Source organism: Poecile atricapillus, chromosome 10 (assembly GCF_030490865.1).
Source record: "Poecile atricapillus isolate bPoeAtr1 chromosome 10, bPoeAtr1.hap1, whole genome shotgun sequence".
NCBI classification, from domain to species: Eukaryota; Metazoa; Chordata; class Aves; order Passeriformes; family Paridae; genus Poecile; species Poecile atricapillus.
This window is the reverse complement of record NC_081258.1, coordinates 13998887-14016478: the sequence shown is the minus strand read 5'-3', so window position 1 is coordinate 14016478 and position 17592 is coordinate 13998887. Positions and strand designations below refer to the sequence as shown.

The 17592-nt window shown below is 44.5% G+C and overlaps 1 protein-coding gene across 6 annotated transcripts in view; it reads right to left on the bottom strand.

Moving 5' to 3' along the window:
- The window catches only part of WDR59 (WD repeat domain 59), a 55097-nt gene that overhangs the window by 14631 nt on the left and 22874 nt on the right, over positions 1 to 17592 (bottom strand). For 3 of the 6 annotated variants that reach the window (XM_058846081.1, XM_058846084.1, XM_058846082.1), the window contains exons 10-19: positions 17264 to 17420; positions 15523 to 15602; positions 13235 to 13367; positions 10078 to 10202; positions 9042 to 9206; positions 8162 to 8257; positions 6591 to 6747; positions 5241 to 5310; positions 4817 to 4970; positions 1155 to 1211 (exon numbers count right to left, since the gene is read on the bottom strand). In XM_058846081.1, the coding sequence (XP_058702064.1) occupies positions 1155 to 1211; positions 4817 to 4970; positions 5241 to 5310; positions 6591 to 6747; positions 8162 to 8257; positions 9042 to 9206; positions 10078 to 10202; positions 13235 to 13367; positions 15523 to 15602; positions 17264 to 17420 (1194 nt within the window). Of the gene's footprint in view, positions 1 to 1154; positions 1212 to 4816; positions 4971 to 5240; positions 5311 to 6560; positions 6748 to 8161; positions 8258 to 9041; positions 9207 to 10077; positions 10203 to 13234; positions 13368 to 15522; positions 15603 to 17263; positions 17421 to 17592 lie in introns of those variants that run through there. The other 3 variants (XM_058846083.1, XM_058846085.1, XR_009278377.1) reach the window with 2 other exon arrangements.

Here is a 17592-nt window from a genome sequence, read left to right as displayed (position 1 = left end):
CTTTCATTCTGCTCCTGATTCAAGACAGAACTTCATTTCTTGCCTCTGCTGCTCACAAAGCTCTTTGCCAAAAGCCTTGATGGAGTCAAGTAAATTACTTCTGGTTTCTTTCACCTATTATTCGCTAGTACAGTCTTAGCCTCTGTTGTAATTACAAAAATTTGATCCTATTATACCAAGTTAAATTAGGTGTTACAGGATTCTATTTTATTCCCTGCTGTCTTATGAAGAGAAAGCATGAAGGACAGCAGCTGTGAAAAAACAGTTGTTTGTACAGACATTAAGACAAACAGACTTAAAGAGATCATCTTTAAATTGAAATTGAGTTTTCTGAGCTTTGTCTATGCTTGGAAGATGAGTGATGAAATAGTAAATGTCCGCATCTACAGGACAGCTTGAGCAATCCCGATATCATCAAGATGTTCATGAATGATGTTGGAGTTTGAGGGACACATGGACCTGACTATCAGAAAACAATTGTCAAAGCAGACTTGGCAGGGCAGGTGCCAGGAGGAGAGAACCTGCCAGGGTGGCTGAAGTGCAACCACTCTAAAAGAGTTGCACCACCCTGCATTCAAAGGGCTGGGAGAAGATCACAAGTTAAGAAGAAATTGTATTTTTTTGACCCAGGATATAAGACTGCATGATGGATTGCACTGAGAAGTGGCAGTTCATTTTAATGAGATGACAGATTGTTGTCAGAAACTCAACCAGTTTGCTTCTTCCACAGCGCTTAAGTGATCTTCTCTCCCTCTCCAGCAAGGCTTTGTCTTTTCAGAAATTAGGTGCTCTAATATCAGTCTCATCAGTTGGTTGATGATGTATAATAATCACTCAGCTCCTTTACAGTGAACTCTGTTTCTTAGAGGTTAATCTTCTCTTACACTTCAAATTACCCCTTGGCATCCTTTCCTGACCACAAGGCCAGGTGAAACAGGCATCCTCTAGGTCAGAACTTGCACCCTGCAAACTACTGTCTGCTCCTGCCCACTTACACGTGCATCTGCTCTTGTGAAGCCCTAGGCCCTGCGTGGAGTGCGAGTCCCCCAACTCTGTGCAGGTTACTCAAAGGCAGGCAGGTGGCATTTTATTCTTGGGCCCTTGGGCAGAAGACAGGGTCATATCAAGGACAGTATTAGCACAGCACACAGTACCGGGAAGTCGTTAATTGCTTGTATGGACCAACGTCGCCGGGCAGAGCGAGGAGACATCTGTACGCGAAAACATTATACCCAGGAAAAGGGAAGAAAGACACCAAGAAAATTAAAGACAAAGGTAAATAAACTGAAATGAAAAATGCCCTGAACCAGCAGAGTAAAAGATACTGTTCCCAATGGTTCTGGTACACAGTGAACAGTTGCAAACCATGAGCCCCACTTTCATCCTAACACAATTGTATTACACAGCATTACCTATGGCTCTGGCAGAGCAAGGGCTGCTGTGTCGTGCCCAACACCAGTCTCTATGGAAGACTTTGGCAAACTCAAATCCGAATCAAGTCTTCCACATGGAGTTGTATTACTGCAAGAAGCACTGAACTGCTTCGTGTGATCTTGTTCATACCATGAATTGAGCAGAGGACAACACCCAAGTGCCCCACATGCCTAAACTGCAATATTTTACTCATTTTTCCTGAACAGAAAGGCAGACAAGTGTAAACTGCATCATTTTTAAGACAGCTGTCCAGTGCCATGGCACAGATATCTGCAGGACGCTAAATAGACATTCCTGCTTACTCAGATTCCCTTTAACATCTGGCATCCTCCAGAACTTCATTCACTGAAACCTGCTGTAACTGTTCACTTTCACTTTAAACAATAAAAAAATGTATGTCAGAATATTAGAAGGGATGCAGAGACACTGCTACTTGGCAGGGCCATGTGGGTATCGTGGGTTAATATAATGGGTTGAGAAACTCCTTCAGATTGAGTAAGCAATCAAATTCTCTATTGATTGACCATGCTGAATAGCTCCAAAATAGGCTTTCATTAGGAACTTGAAGGTATTTCAGTAGGTACTCAACACAGTATTATAGCAACAACAAATGGAATTTTTCAAAGCACATTACTGTACACTCACTTGAAAAATAGTGTTCAGATCTGTAAGAATTAACACAATAAAAAGAGATATTTGGGTCAGGTACAATGCATTTTGCATTTTATTTTCAGCTGATGATGGACAGTCAGGACCATCAACCATGCCTACAGCCTCTACATCCCCTTGCATCTCACTGCTGGAAGAGCCCTACAACCAGGCTGGCTGCAGGGCCCCATGAAGAGAGTGAGGAGAGGAGAAGGCTGCAGCCATGTGTAAAGGTTCTTCCAGCAGGCCTTGCAGAGAATGAGAAAAGGTTTAGTTAAAAGAAATTCAGCATAGTAGAAAAGCATTAAAACTAAGCTCAGTCCCCTCACCAGTTCCCTGAAGGGAAGCATAAGGACACCACTGTCACTATCCCCAGGTACAGCAAGGCTGAGCTGTCTCCAGGTCCCCACTGGCACGACCCTCTAACTGTAGGGGGAAAAAAGAACTCCAGGGCACCTTCTTTAAGAGACACTCAGTTTCAAAACACTGACAGCATTGCCATGGTACAGATAAAGCTCCTCCTTTCTGCTGACTAGTGCTCTTCAGTGGGGTTTTTTTGCGAAGTGAAAAAGAGGGAGGAAGAAAGGAGGAGTGTGCATATGTGAATAAAAAGTGAGAAAGATGTATATATATGTGTGTATATATATATATATATATATATATATATATATATATACTTAAATGAGCACAGAAAGGCTCAGTGCCAGATTTAGCTTTATTTTGGCTTAGTAAGGAGCTCTCTGCTGGAACCAGCAGCTCCCCTACCTTCATGGGAATATGACATCTTTCCTGTCTAGCAATGGGCAAATTCCATTGGTTTGCTAATCTTAGTGGATGCCAGTTGTTGTTACAGTGGATTTAAATACTTGGTTATGGCTGATATATTCAGTTTTGGGGATGAAGTTGTCTGATATCACAGTTTGATGCACAAAATTTAAACTTTTATTTAAGGCAAACATAAAATCCAAGCTTCAGAGCAAGGAGTTAACTAAACTTAGAGTCTGGGCTTTTTAAAACTGTCACAATGAAATAACAAAAATGCTGTAGCACTCATCTAACAGAGCCATGACATCAACTCCTGAATAACCAGAAAACCTCTGCTGAAGAGAGATACAGGTTTTTGGTTGTTTTTTTTAATACTCTTTCATCTGCAAGAAGATTTGAACCATTAGAGTTCTAACATTTATTCCAGCATGCAAGGAGATAGCTCAGCAGGGGAAGGGGAACACAGGAATTTCCCTTGGCTTTCAGCAGACATGGCTGCACACATGCTTTGTTCTCTTGAATTCTTTTACCCTGTGACAAAAATCTTGTTGCCATCAATACAACGGCTAGGGAGACAGGTCACATGAAATTGCACCAAGCTGGTTCCACATGTTATTTTTAGCCTTGTCTGTCATCTTAGAGAGGCTGTGTGTTGGAGACAAGCCTGCTGCAGAGGACAGAGGTAGCTCTTTAAATAAACTCTCCTACAAAGACTAGGACAGGCTGTAATTCCTGTACCAGGCAGCACCATTTTCTCTTTCCATAAAAAAAAAGTTTGTGTGGGGAAAAAAAAACCAGGATGGGGACTTAAGAGACTTCTGGGGTCTGTATAGAAGCAGAATTTGCACTGGGGACAGGGGCTCTCCCCACAGCTGGGAGTTGTAATGTCGTCATGTAAGCAGGACACAGTCCCAGAGACAGGGTGGTTGTCACACCCAGAACTACCAGAAAAACAAGACTTCTATCTGTGCCCAGGAAGGATGGGTGTTCAAGGCTTTGACTTCTGCTCCTGGGACACAAGTTCCCAAACTATTCTGCCAGCAGAGTGCAGACAGCTTTTGGCTTTCCCTGGGTTACCTGGAAGCTCTTTACTGAAGCAACAGATTTATGTCCTCTGCATGGACAGTGAACAAACTACTCAAATGCCCCAAATTCTGAGGCTCCCAGTGGAAGCTTACTGCATTTTTGAAAGCCACCTCACTCCCTGCTGAAGCACAGTTTGTTTCTAACAATCTGCTCAGCCTATTGCTCCCACAGCATCTGCTCCAGGCACATCAGGCCCTCACAGCTGTTTTACAACTAACACTGCAGCCACTCTACAATTACAACAGGTCTTCCTCACCCACCATGTCCCAGAAGGAAACAATCCCACTCTCCTCCGAAGCCTTGTAAACAGGAGCAACAGCAAAACCTGCACCTAAACCAGAATCACGTGGATTGAAAGATCTTTAGAGAATCATGTAGAAATTATTTTTGTTTAAAAAAAGAGGTTCAAAGGGGCACATATCCCTGAAAGAGACACCTGAAATAGAAATAACCAACCACATCCCTTAGTCCAGGAGAGGCTGGCAGTAAGCTGCAGACAGTCACAGCCTTGTGCAGTTATATATGTATATATATATCAGGGAGTACCCAGAACAGCAAGAGGTGTGTACATGTATTTATCTGAACACTAAAACTTCTTAAAGGGTGAGATTTTAACCCTACATAATGCAAAGGGAGATAGTATAATGTACTAAAGGGAACTGTGATGGTCAGCACAGAGAAACATCAAAATAAGCAGGTCAAATGCTAGAGAGGATCAATAAAGAAGTTACTAATAGGAACCAAATCCATTTGACATATCTGCCTGTAAAAAGATGTCTTTTTGAGAGGAATACAAAGCTTCTATTACAAGCAATGCTAAATGAAAGGAAAACAGGTCATGAAAGCTAAAGTGTTGGGAGCAGTGTTTTGGTCTGGCACTTACCCTTTCTTTGTAGTAGAAGGAGCTAATGGAGACCTGCTCCTTCTCACTGCGTGTTGGGCTCCCACTGTACAAGCGCAGGTTGCCCGGAGTCTCCGTGCGGATCTTCATTGGAGTAATGAGGCCACTATGGTACGCGGATAAAGCCGACAGAGACCTGGGAAAAAGAGAATATGCTTTCAGGGGTTTTTCCCATCAAAATGTCCTGCAGGCTCACACTGACATCTCCACTAACCCAAGCTGCCAGCAATGGTGCCACTGTCTCAAAAGAAGTCTCTGCTGAGGCCCTGTGGTGTAAGGGCCCAGGCTCTCTGCGCTGAGGGCACAGCTAACACTAGAGGGGACTAGCTCTAATGTAGGACCTGGTATTTTCCTGCTTTCCTGCCCATGACAGCAGCACACCTCAAACGCCACACAGGGCACTCACCTGGGCGTGGGCTCCATCGGGGACACAGCACGGTGCATGGTCATGGGCCTCGTGAAATACACCAGGTACCCTGCAGAGACAGGACATGGCATAAAGACCATGCAACAAAGAGTAGATTACTCAGGGGCAGTTCAGCTTAAATTACCACATTTCCCTGAGTATCAGAGGCAAGAGGCTGGGTTCTTATCCACTAACCTTAGTGATTATAAACTAAAAGCAGACAACCACATTCTCTGAACCCAAATTGACTCCCTGTAAACCCACTACAAAGCAAGGGGTTTTTGAGATGTTTCTCTCTTATGCATAATGTCAAGTGGTTTATAGCTGTTAGAGAAAAGACAGGAAAAGAAAATGAGCAAATATATGCTCGTGTTTTAACTCTCCACCAGAACTTGCCAAGCACTGTTACTCCAGAGGTGAGGTGATGTCTGGCAATGCAGAGAAACTGCAGCTTGTACAACTCTCTTCTTCAACAGGAGAGCCCCAGACATCTGAAGCCAGCCCCAAAGCATTCTCTCACAAGCCCTATCCCATCTGTTAGCCTCTCAAGTGTCTTTGGCCACCTACTCTTGCAAGAGTTTCAGGACTCAGCAGGTTTCACTGAGCCTATTCAGTGCGATATTATTCTGTTTTACTTTTGCTTGGGAATTCAGTGAGGCCTGTATGGAAAGCAGGTTCCAAAACATGCTCACACTGGTATGCAGTCAGGTCCAGAGACGGCATCTGTGCATCTGAAATAGTTCAGTGAAACTTAACAGCTCTTACTCAGATCTTAACCTAGTTTTTAGTGATCTTCACCCTCTATGTGCTCTCCTGGAAACCTGGATGTGATTGTACCCCATCTCCCATTTGGGAGAAGTTTCTTAATGACCTTGGGAAGCTATTTTGGACAAGTGAAAGAGTGTAGAATGAGAGAAGAGTGGTTAGAAATATGAATATGGTTTCAGCAGAGGGTAAGTTCAACCCCAAATCACAGGACTTTTGTGAAGACTGAGTGACAGAATACACCCAGTAATGTGATGCTGGTAGGAGAGGACTAGGCAAGGAAAACAGCTATTCCCAGTGTTCTATAAAAAGAGATCTGTCAATGCCTCTGGCATGCCACAAGCCAAAGGTTATCTCTTCAGCTAGCCCTGCATTTGAAAATCCTAAAGCCCCACATGCAATCCCAACTGTGAACAGTTGCGAATTAGTCTCATCTCTAAATTTACCACAATATCACTACTTTAACACCATTCCTTACTCCTTGCATGGCAAAGCCTTATCTTGTTCAGAGGCAAATGTTTCCCAAGACATCTAAAAGGACCATTCCCCAGGTACCTGTTTTAATGTATCAGTGACAGGGCTGACCTGCACCACAGAACCTGGCTCCAGAGGTCCGTGGAAATGGGATGTTAGAGTCCTGGTAGGAGCCATAGGCATTGGAGACCCGGGCAAACGTGGGCAAGGGGGGTGTTACGGAGTTGGACAAAGCGTACGGATTGCTGGACGTGCTGTCCTCTTGGTTCTGAAACAGAAGTTACCCAAGGTCACACTCTTGCTGTCACAGGACAGAAATCCAGCCAGAGCATCAGACATGGCAGTGCCAAGCAGCCTCACAGGAGGTGCTCATCCTTTGAGCCAGAACAGACCAAGCTCAGAGCACAGTTACTGCTTCAACTGCAATGGCACTTGCAGGCACATCTGCCTTTAAGGAAAAAGCTTCTCTAGCTGCCTGTCCAGAGACTTCTCTCCCACCATAATCATGCAGAAATGCAGAGCTTAACTTGGGGAGGAACAGGAGGAAGCTATACAGAAAATCCAATCTTCAGACTCTGGATATGACTCTCAAGACAGCAAGCTGAGCTGAACATGATACTGCAATGATGCACAAAATCTCCTTGAGTGGGAATAACACGCAACTGTGAGGTGTCAAACACAGGCTGGGAGTCTTCAAGTGAGGAAGGCAGATGGTGTGAATTACTGGGGGACCTCAGGACTAGCCACAGGAATTTTGGCAGAAATCTGCATTTATTTGGATAAAGAATACTACAACTTCAGTCTAAAGGAATTCTTTGAAAGTAGTGGTGGCTCAAGTAATCAGACTTCTATACAGCACAGAAAGTTCCCACTCTTACAATATTACTGCTGAAACCAAGCAGAATTAAGCCTTCACATGTAAAAAAAAAACCTCCAGCCCTTTATTTGTGATGAATAAACAAAACCTCTCAGAAAAGAAACCTGAGGAGACTCTCCAATCTTTTCCTGAATGCTAAAAACACCCACTCCAGTACACTTCACCCACACAAAGACCTAATACCTGACACTGGGATGCTGAGTAGGTATCACAGATCTCTCAGCTAAGAGCAGAGTGTGACTTGGATTTATCTGCAGTATCATCCCTACAAAACCTCAGCACAAGGCTGCAGAAAAAAAAACAGATTTTCACAGTTTGGGGTTTTTTTCAGGGAAGAAAATAAAATAGTCCTAGAATAGGACTAGCAGGATCTTTGACTAAAACTGAAGAGGTAAAGACATCTGCCATTGCCTTTCAAACAAGAATTAATCCATCAACAACCTGAGGCCTCTTATCTTCTCTCACAGATGATAACCATGCCCTGGCAGTCAGTGACATATATTCTGAGCTGGGAAGCTACCATGCAGCACTAAGATTCTCCAATCTCCAGTCACTCCTGGTAACCTGGATATCAGAGTTCCCCAAAGCAGCAAACCTTCAGGGCCTCATTTTTGGAAAACAAAACACATCTAATCATCCACCCAGCTCTTCAACATTAACCAGAAGTGCTCACACAAATGTAATGGCCAGTCACAGGGGTCTATTTACACATCTAACGAGGCCAGACTCTCACTGCAGAGTCAGAAGTGTGGGACATGGGAAAAGGCAACAAACTAGGGCAGAGAGCCCACGCAGCTCTCCATACCACAACAGACTCCAGCCAGGAGACCAGCTGACGCAGGCAAGGCTCCAGGCAGCTCTGGTTCCGCTTCACTTTCTGCAGGGAAGTGTCTTTCAGTATCTGGAATACATACAAGATGCAACTTTATTCATGGTTACCTCCACACTTTGCCCACATCCTTTTTGCAGAGCAGCTTAGATGCCAGGACCTGAACAGGTAACAGACATCCGCTAACACCCACTGGAGCCACTGGTGTGCTGTCTGCTCTGAGGAATGGCTTTGTGCTTTGATCAGAGCACTGAGGTTCACCTAGCAGCACAATGAGCCAGGCTTCAATATTACTGCAGCCCATATGTTTCATACCAGTTTGTGGCAAACTGGATCAGTTTTTTTTTTCAGGAAGAGACCCAAACTGATCCATCAATGTGTTGCGGGGGAAAGGATTTCATTAGCAATAGGGTTTGCTACACCAGATGATCAAACACCTGGTCTGAATTAGCAGGGCCAGTGTAAAAAAATCCCCTCATTTTTAAAGCAGCTTGTGTAGTAGAGCAGGAAGCAACATCCCAGCTCAAAAATAGTATCATTCTGCAGCCGGATGCTTAACTGGTCATTTTGTCTATTATTGGGCTGAGGGCAACTGCATGAGGAGAAGGATGTTAGGGATCCTGAGGCAATACACATCACACTGAACACAGCAGCAATGAAGGAGCAGTGGAAAAAGGCAAATACTGGACTGCAGCATCAACAAAAACCTTATCCTATGGGCTTCACAATTTTTCAGTTCAACATGACCTGTGGTATGTCTTTAGCAAGGTCTGATGTTTAGTTATGTCTCAAAAATCCAGACGTCAAGTATCCATAATTTGTACATTTATAAAGACACTCTATACTCCTCACAGACCTTCAGCAGCTTTGCCTTCATGGAAGCTGTGATGGAGGTTGGGTTGATGAACTGGAAGGACGGTGCAGCATTATTGGGATATTGGACAGGGAACATCACCAGCATCCTGACTCTGTGGTTGCCGCAGTGCACCGACACTGTACAGCTGCGACTCACCGCATCCATCTGTGAGAAAAAGCAATTGCTCTCTAGTGAGATCTCCCAGGACTTTTACATTTGTCGTGGCTTAAATTCATGCTGAGGGACTGGTTCCTCTGCACATAACACAAAGTCATGCTGTTCTCAAGGGCAGGGAATACAGTGACAGCAAAACGCCCCAGGCAGATGGGGACAGGCTCAGCTCATGCCAGCAGACCGACATTCCAGAATCCAGAGACTGTGGCCAGCCCAAGCAGCACCAAGAAAGGGGCTCTGCTCCCAAAAGCCACTGCACCCCACCCCACCTCACTTGGCCTTGGAGAGCTGGCCAGGCTCAGTGCAGAAGTAACAGGCACCTTCTAACATCCTGCACCACTGTCACAGAAAACTGCATCTGGATCATGCCATGAGCTGTGAAACCACAGGGGTGGGGAAAGGAGACAGGCAACTGCCTCGAGCCTCCCAGCCCAGTTCACGGCTGTGCCTCTAGTGAGCTTCTAGGCACAGAGGAGAGTTTGGAGTGCAAGGGAGAGGGCAAAAGTGAGGGAGAGAATTCAGGATAGGGAGGGCTCAGCAGATGGGACTCAGAACCAGTTGAAATGAATCAACTGCATGGAACAAGTCACCTTCCACTCTGCAGTCTAGGCAGAGAAGAAAACACCATCCAGACTTCTCACAATCAGCCAGTGTACTTACTGTGCTGAAACATTTCTCTCACACCAGTGTCTGGGATTATTCTCTTTCTTACTACCCCTGGCCAAGAGGGTCTTGACAGCACAAAATAAAACTTGCTTACAGACAGCAGTCACTGCAGCAAAGAAGGTTCCCCTCTAAAGGCTTCAACAAGCCAGCCTGCCCACATCCCCTCATAACAAGCCAGCAAAAGGAAACTCTGTACCTCCACATTGACATTTCGGATCTGCACATTGATCAGTGAAAACTCCTGCTGCAGTGTTTGAGGCAGCCCCAGTTGGTCGGTTTTCTTTCCCACCAGGGAGTCATTCAGGAAATCTTCTTTTAAGGCTGACAGGAAAGATGCATAACAAGTTGAGACAAGCTATAACAGGCAGAGTTTTTCACATGATGTCAGGAGGCAGCCAAGACAACAGGTTTTCCTCTGCTCTTCTGGCACATGGAGGTATGAGTTTTTACCTGGCAAAGACCTGTGAGCTGGAACATCTCAGCTGTTGTTTGGAAGCAAGTTTCTGACCCTTCTCTTTAAAAATCCAAAGTTTTCTGCACAGAGGGCTCCCAGAAAGGTTACAGAACCTGCCTGTACTCTGTACAGTCCTAAATGGTCCCTATCATGTGAGACCCTTTTTCCTCCCTACACAGTGCTGCCAGAGTCACAATCAGCTGAACTGGAGCGTCTCTGCTCAACAGGAAAGAACTGCAGCCCTAGCAGTCTCCAGGAGGAGATCTGGTCTTTGGGACTAACACCCCACCACTCCTGACTTTCAGGGAAGGCTTCCAAAGCACAGCAATCCTTTGGGAAAGAGCAGGGAGTATTTCTGGTTCTAATAGAAGCTTAATTCATTTGCAGCAGCCATTTGCATTTAATGTTGCAAAGCACTCTAGTGTTTTAACAGCCTTTAAAGACTCATCAAAATACTGGGTCTAACTCTCCAGTTCCAGCAGCTTTTAGGAGGACAGCAACCCCTGAAGGCCAGAACACATTTAAACAGCCAGGCAAGCGCTGCAGGACACAAGAATTAAGGTAACAAACTTCACTGAGTTTCAGAAGAATTAGTCTCTGCCTGTGGTTGTGCCTGGGTTTTGCCTCGTTTCTTGCTGTGTACCTCCGTAAGGGCGTTTTGCTGTGGCACCACTTCTTAAGAAGGTCAAATATTATTTTTTGATGATGGTTCCAAGGACACAAGAGAAGTCCTGATTTTTCAGCTGTCATTCTCACACTTGCAATATCACATTGCACAGACTACTCCCGGCAAAAACAAACAAATGAAAAGAAATGCAAGAAGTTGACCTTTTACAAGCATTTGCCTGGAAGTTACTGACTTTGCTGCAGGGACAGATATCTGGTATTACCACTACCCAGTGGGTTGCTGGATTTGGATAGGTTGGATGCTTAGCCAATCATTCTTGTTTGCAATTCTATTACAGCACTTAGATATATTCCAGAAAAGGGAGCTGAAAAGGAGATTAAAGGAAGATCAGTGGCTCTCAGGGAAGATAATTATTTCTAGCTCAAGACGCCACATAGCTTACTGAAAAGCCATCTCTAAGGTTCCCAGTATGGGCAATACCCTCCCTTTGTCTTCTCCTCCCATTCCCTTCCAATTAGTTTTTATTCCTCCAAAGCCACGCACTGGTACAGATTCCTAAAGCTCCTCTATAAGCAGCAGCAAGAGCTGTGCAGCAAAGGCACAGCTGGGGTTCTCTCACTCACCTGCAGAGCGCTGATCTCTTCAAAAGATCCCCCAAAGTGCTTGACTAACATAACATGGAGGCTTTGTCTGCAGCTGAAATGCAGCCACCCCCAGGATGAAACATCAACAGCCCATAATAGCTTTTTGGCTAGAAAGAACTGAAATTCCTACCTAGGAATTTGCTTGTGCACTAATCCTGCAGTCATGTTACTTGCAGCAAAATCTACCCTGCTACAGAAAAGCTATATTCATTCCCTTTGGCCATGACGAAAACCGTAACAGTCTGAACCAAAGAAGAAACCACATGGGATGGTTGTATGTGCCTCACAGTGGAAGAGTTAACTCTCTCCTGTGGAAAAAAGAGAGGTCAGGCAGCCAAAATGAGAATGCTCCCAGCAGGAACAAGAGAGATTGTGCTGCCCCAGATGTACTGCTCATGGGGAGCACAGGTATCTGGGGCTTTTTCTATAATCTTATAGAACCCTGACATAGACAGAAGTTCTGATGGCTTTCAGAAACTTGTTCTGCTGATACACAGGACAGGAGGCAGAGAGGAACTTCACTGGCAATTGCTGAGCAAAAAACTTTTAGTTAGGAAGAGATGCTTTCACTAAGGGACCTCACAACTGCTCCTTTATTGAAGGGACAGACATTAGACCACTTTCTGCCCTTCTCTGCAGTGTATTGGCAAGCCAAAGGGAGAATCAAATTGCATCCCCATAAACCCATCACATGGGGATCCATTGTGGCACAGATACAACACTGAAAGGAGCTGTGAATTTAAACCCAAACTGACATAAAGGCACTGGTGCACCAAATTCTTCTTCCTCATTGTAGCTGCAGAAATCCCTTTAGATAACTTTTCTCCATGCACATCAGCATGTGATGCTATAACCTCTTCTTGTACTTACACTGTTCAAACACTAACCCTGAATGTTTAACCTGGCCACAGCCTTAACCACACAAACCCTCCTTTATATTCCTTCCTTGCATGCCTTCTTTTCTGTAGGGACAAATAAATACTTTCTGTCAAAGTATCTCCCATCCACCCCCTCTGTATCTCAGAAGCCAGGGATATTATCCCTCTCCCTCTGCTCTGCCAGCCTTCAGCCACCTCTCATCAGTACATGACCAAAAATTTATGACCTGTCTCCATATCTACTTCTGGTGAAGGCACCAGAAAACACCCCCTTGTTAGATCAGTTTACACAGTGACCCCAGCAGAATTGTTTAGGTACCAGGTGTGATATAAGCAGCTTGTGTCAGAGTGCCATACTCACACACTCCCTCTTCTGTGGGTTCATCTCTCAGCTTTAATCTATCTTCTCAAAAGGCAGAACCTACATTCTGATTGTCTTACTTTTGGCAACAAGCCACAACTACAACCTAGGGAACATGCAATTAAATGAAAATCATGACAAGGAAGAGCTGCATTTTACAGCTAGAGTCATTGCATTAGAAGAGAAAAATTTGGGAGGACCATCCTGAGGAACCCCTAATGTTTCTCCTCCTCCCTGATGAGGAATCCATTAACCTCTGCAACAGCGGCAGGTTGTGCTTTGTCTATGTTTTTTTATGCCAAGATTTATCTTCTTCCCACCACAAGCCATCAAGTTGAGCCACCAAGCCACCACAAGTTGAGGTTCCACAAGCCATCACTTCTCTCACCTTCCTCATCCCCATGTCCAGAGTTATGCTGGGGCTCCGCCTCCTGGGGGTGAAGGGTCTTGTCTGGCTCTGGCAGATGAGAAATCCCATCAATGAGGTCCTCAACTCCATCCAGGATATCATTAGCACAGAGCTGAAAAGAACAAACACACCCACATGCTGCACAAGAGAATCCAAGCTGTGGGAAGAGCCACCACTAAACAACTCACTTCTCCAGACAAATGGATTTGCAAGGTAGGTCTATCCACGCAACAGTCATGACTAAGACTGCACTGTTCCTGTGACAAAGACAGGTGATCTTTCACTTTCCAGCACCCTCAACTCTGTCACCTCAGAGAGTCTGGGCAAATCTCCTGCTCACTTTAAAACCCACTTAATTTACAAGGCCTGGCTAAGAAATACAGGTTTACCTTTAGTCAAAACTAAAACTGATATTACATTAATTCCTTGAATTAATTTGTTAAAATTTGTTTAATTTTTTAGATCAAATTCAATAGTAGCACACTTTCTGCATTTGACATTTACACTCCAGTAGGATCTAGAGATCCAGGTGCACACAAGGGGCCCTTACTGTTCTAGGTCCTGTATCAAAATGAGACTATAAACCCCTGGATTTTAAGTTCAGCACAAGAAAACTGGGAAGATGAAGGGAAGAGAAAGGATAATGGTGTGATGTAGCAAATTACAGCATTGGTCACCAGCAACATGCCATCATGTATGTAGTTTGATCCAGACAAAGACAAGGACAAGAGTGGGAGCCAGTAGAGGAAAAATAAAGGCTCTGACATGAACGAACAATTGATTTAAAGACAGGAAAGAAAACAAATGTTCACAAATATATCAGGTAGGAGTAAAGGGTCATTTTTCACAGAGAAAGTTTGTTACAGACCTGCAGGACTCCTGCAGGATCTGTGCTGGGACACATGCTTCTCAACATATTCATTAAAAACCTGGAATAGGAGGTGAATAGTGACATGACCAGGTTTGCTGATGCCACCAAGTTTTTCAGGGCAGTAACAAATGTGGCTGACGGCAAACAATCACAGAAGGACCTTACAAGAGTAACTGTATTAAAATGAAAGATGAACTTCGGCTCAGATAAATATAAAGCAACATACATTGTGAAAAATGGCAAGCTAAAGCCGAGGGAACAAGAGGTAGAAGCCAGACTAAGCTGATGATTTCATGGAATTATGCCAAACAACTTATAAACTAAACTGAGTACTGAGAATTCTTTGGAAAACAAAGCTCAGATCCCCATCCCCAAAGGTATACACTAGAACTGAAAAAGGGTCATGAAAGGCAAAAGGATAATCAAAGTTGTAGTACAAAGGATGAATTAAATCAAGACCTTTTGACTTGAAAAAGGAGGTGGCTGAGAAGGATATGATGGAGGCCTACAGAATCATCAGTAGCACATATGTAGAGAATATGACTCATTTAATCTTCAATGGAATAAAATTAGGTGGCAAAATAAACAAATGAGCTGGTTTACCACACAACATGCAGAAAAAACATGAAACTCCTTGCTGTTATGATGTCTAAGGTGACAAAAATTTATACAGGTCCAAGGAAAAACAGAACATGTCTATGGAAGCAACACTCATCAAGCTCTATCACATACAAAGATGACAGACTCAATGAGCCTATAAGTTGCAAATGGCAGGAGGCTGACAGGGCATTTGAGAAAAACATCATTCCATGCCTGCCTCCTTCTTATCCCCTCCCAAGACATCAGCTGAAGACGTGACATGGCCATGCGGCCCATTGTGGCCATATGAACCTCTGGTATGAGCCAGCACAGCTATTCTAGTAATTACATCAGAATCTGTAACTGCTGCAGATCCACACACTCAGACCACCCACCCCAGGCTTAGAGGCAATGGACACAAGGGGAGGTAGAGGAGGGCACAATCCCTACATTTACCTGGCAGCTAAACAACTAAGAAATACAGTCTTGGAGTCACGGACGCAGCATTTTAGAGGCAATGCAGGCAGTAACTGCCCTCCACCTTCTCCAAACAAACTTCTGCACTTAATGTTAGACAACAAAGCAGCCTTGCACAGACACAGAAACTTTTGAGACACAGGCTTAAAAGAGAAGACCCATCACAGATCTCCTTGGTGATGTTTTTGGGCTAGATCTGTAGAGGAAAGTGAAACAGCAGCTGGCTTCTGTGTCTGCAGCTCTGTGATACCAGAGGAGTGATTGGGAATGCAAGGAAGGGGACGTGAATCCAGCCTGTAAGAAATCTGTCTGTGGTTCAAGAGCCAGAGTGCCCACATACCCTCTGCAACTGAGAGTCAATCCGCCACATGCGCAAGGTCTGATCCCGGGACCACGTAACCAGCTGGTAATCTTTAGAGCCTAAAGAGGACAGAAACAATTAGAGACCCCACTGGAAAACAGAGACTATCTCAGCCCTGTGCTTAGGGTAAACAGATTCAAACGAGCCAGCAGGCACATCCAAATGGATAAGGCACAAACTGAAAGGCAGAGCAAGTCCTTTTCTGCTTTGATTGACCCAGGTACATAAATCTTTGTGCCTCCCCACACCACAGTTAACACACCTCTAAACTGGCTGTGATTTACAAGCCAAAAGCATAAAGCATAATGAACAACCAGGAATAAACAAGACCCACAACAATATTTATTAAAGTAGAAGAAATAGTATGGTAAAAAGAAATGTTTCTCAACTATAACTGTAAAGTGAAAATATCTTCTAATTCATCAAGTCAGTTTCAAGAGGTAGATGTTTTAAAATATTTTTAAGCAATGAGAAGGTGGTTCTGCCCTTCCTCTCCTTGCTTCTGAAAGAGTTGGATGATGCTAAGTTCAGGTTGTAAGGAAATAAATCTAACCACATACTATCAACAGGCAGAGGTACACAGACCTATTTATGTCCATGTTTATGTCTTGTGATGCAGTTTTAAGTTTCCCTTGTCAAACAGCTGCTATGCTTAAGAATTTGCTGCTGCACAGCTGCTTCCTACACCCCTCTGCTGAGGCATAGGGGCTGTCTAAACTGTGGAAGGAAATTTGTGCTATCTTGGTTGTCTCCACACTGGAGCAGACTTGGAATGTTTGTGTGATTGATACATGTTGCTTGAGACAAGCAAGACATCCAATCCCGGGTATGTATCTATTAACTCAGCTAAGACAACCAACTGTAGCTCAAGCCTGCTGAAATGTTCACAAATTGTCTTAGACTATGCCTCCAGATCCTAACACAGTTCTCCATTGCTCTCCTCTTTTTGAAAGAGGAAAATCAAGTAATGGAGAAGGAGGTGACTTAACTGAATGGCCCCAGCAGCTGATGGCAGAGGGCTGGACCAGCACTTTTATGCAGCACTGCAAAGCTGTTGCACAAGTGACACCAAAGCCAGACATGCACATTCTGTCAGTGGCAGCTGAGGTGCTGGAAACAAAGCTGTGCTCTGTGTGGTTATGCAACCTCTGGTATGGAATCTCCTATTCTTAGCTGCTTACACTAGAAAATTCAGTCAGGACTGAACTCTAACAGCAGACTCTCTATCCCATGTTATTCCTCCCTTGCCTTGGCCAGCATACAAATAAGTTGGGCTTGCTGGGTCTGTGGTCTGGGAAATGCTGGAGGCTGCTGATCCAGGTCATGATATGAGGAGTTAACCGGTTAACCTGCAGCTCCAAGCAGGGAAAGGGTACCTGCACTCAGGCACCTATCTAATAATTTGCACAATTTATTCTGGAAGTTAAAAAGAGACTCCCAGGAGAGTGGAAGCAATGAGAGTCACCACTGACCCACTCAGCATTTGGTGGATTTGCTTTGTTAGCATGGAAACAAGGCAGTGCTTCTGTAAGCACTGCCATAAAACCAGCTCAGAACAGCTGTACTTTGAGGGGGGCAGTGGAGGGCACGAAGGTGGGCAGGAGATACTTGAAGGAAAGGCAAGACTAAAAAAGCAACAGCCTTGCAATCAGGAGCCAGGTCTCCACACCCTTGGTTAGCTGACAGCCACGGTGTAGGGAAGACAGCACATTCAACTCACCTTCTTTCTGCTTCCTCCACTGAAACTCCAGCACCACATCATCATGTCCCACAAAAGTGTGGACAGGCGTGTTCAGGTCAAAGACATTCCAGAGGAGGAGACTGTTTTCCCGACGGAGTTGGGGGACCATCACTGTCACCAGTCCATTGCTGAAAGGCTTGGAGAGAAACACCTTTCCAGTTAGCCAGGGAGAGTTATGCTGCTATTATCATACTCTCATTTTTCCCTTTTCCCACCAACACGAATATGAAGGTTTTAAATGAGCTCAGCACAAAACAGAACCAGGCCAAAACCTGGGAAGGTCCAAGGCAATTGCTGTGCAAAAAAAC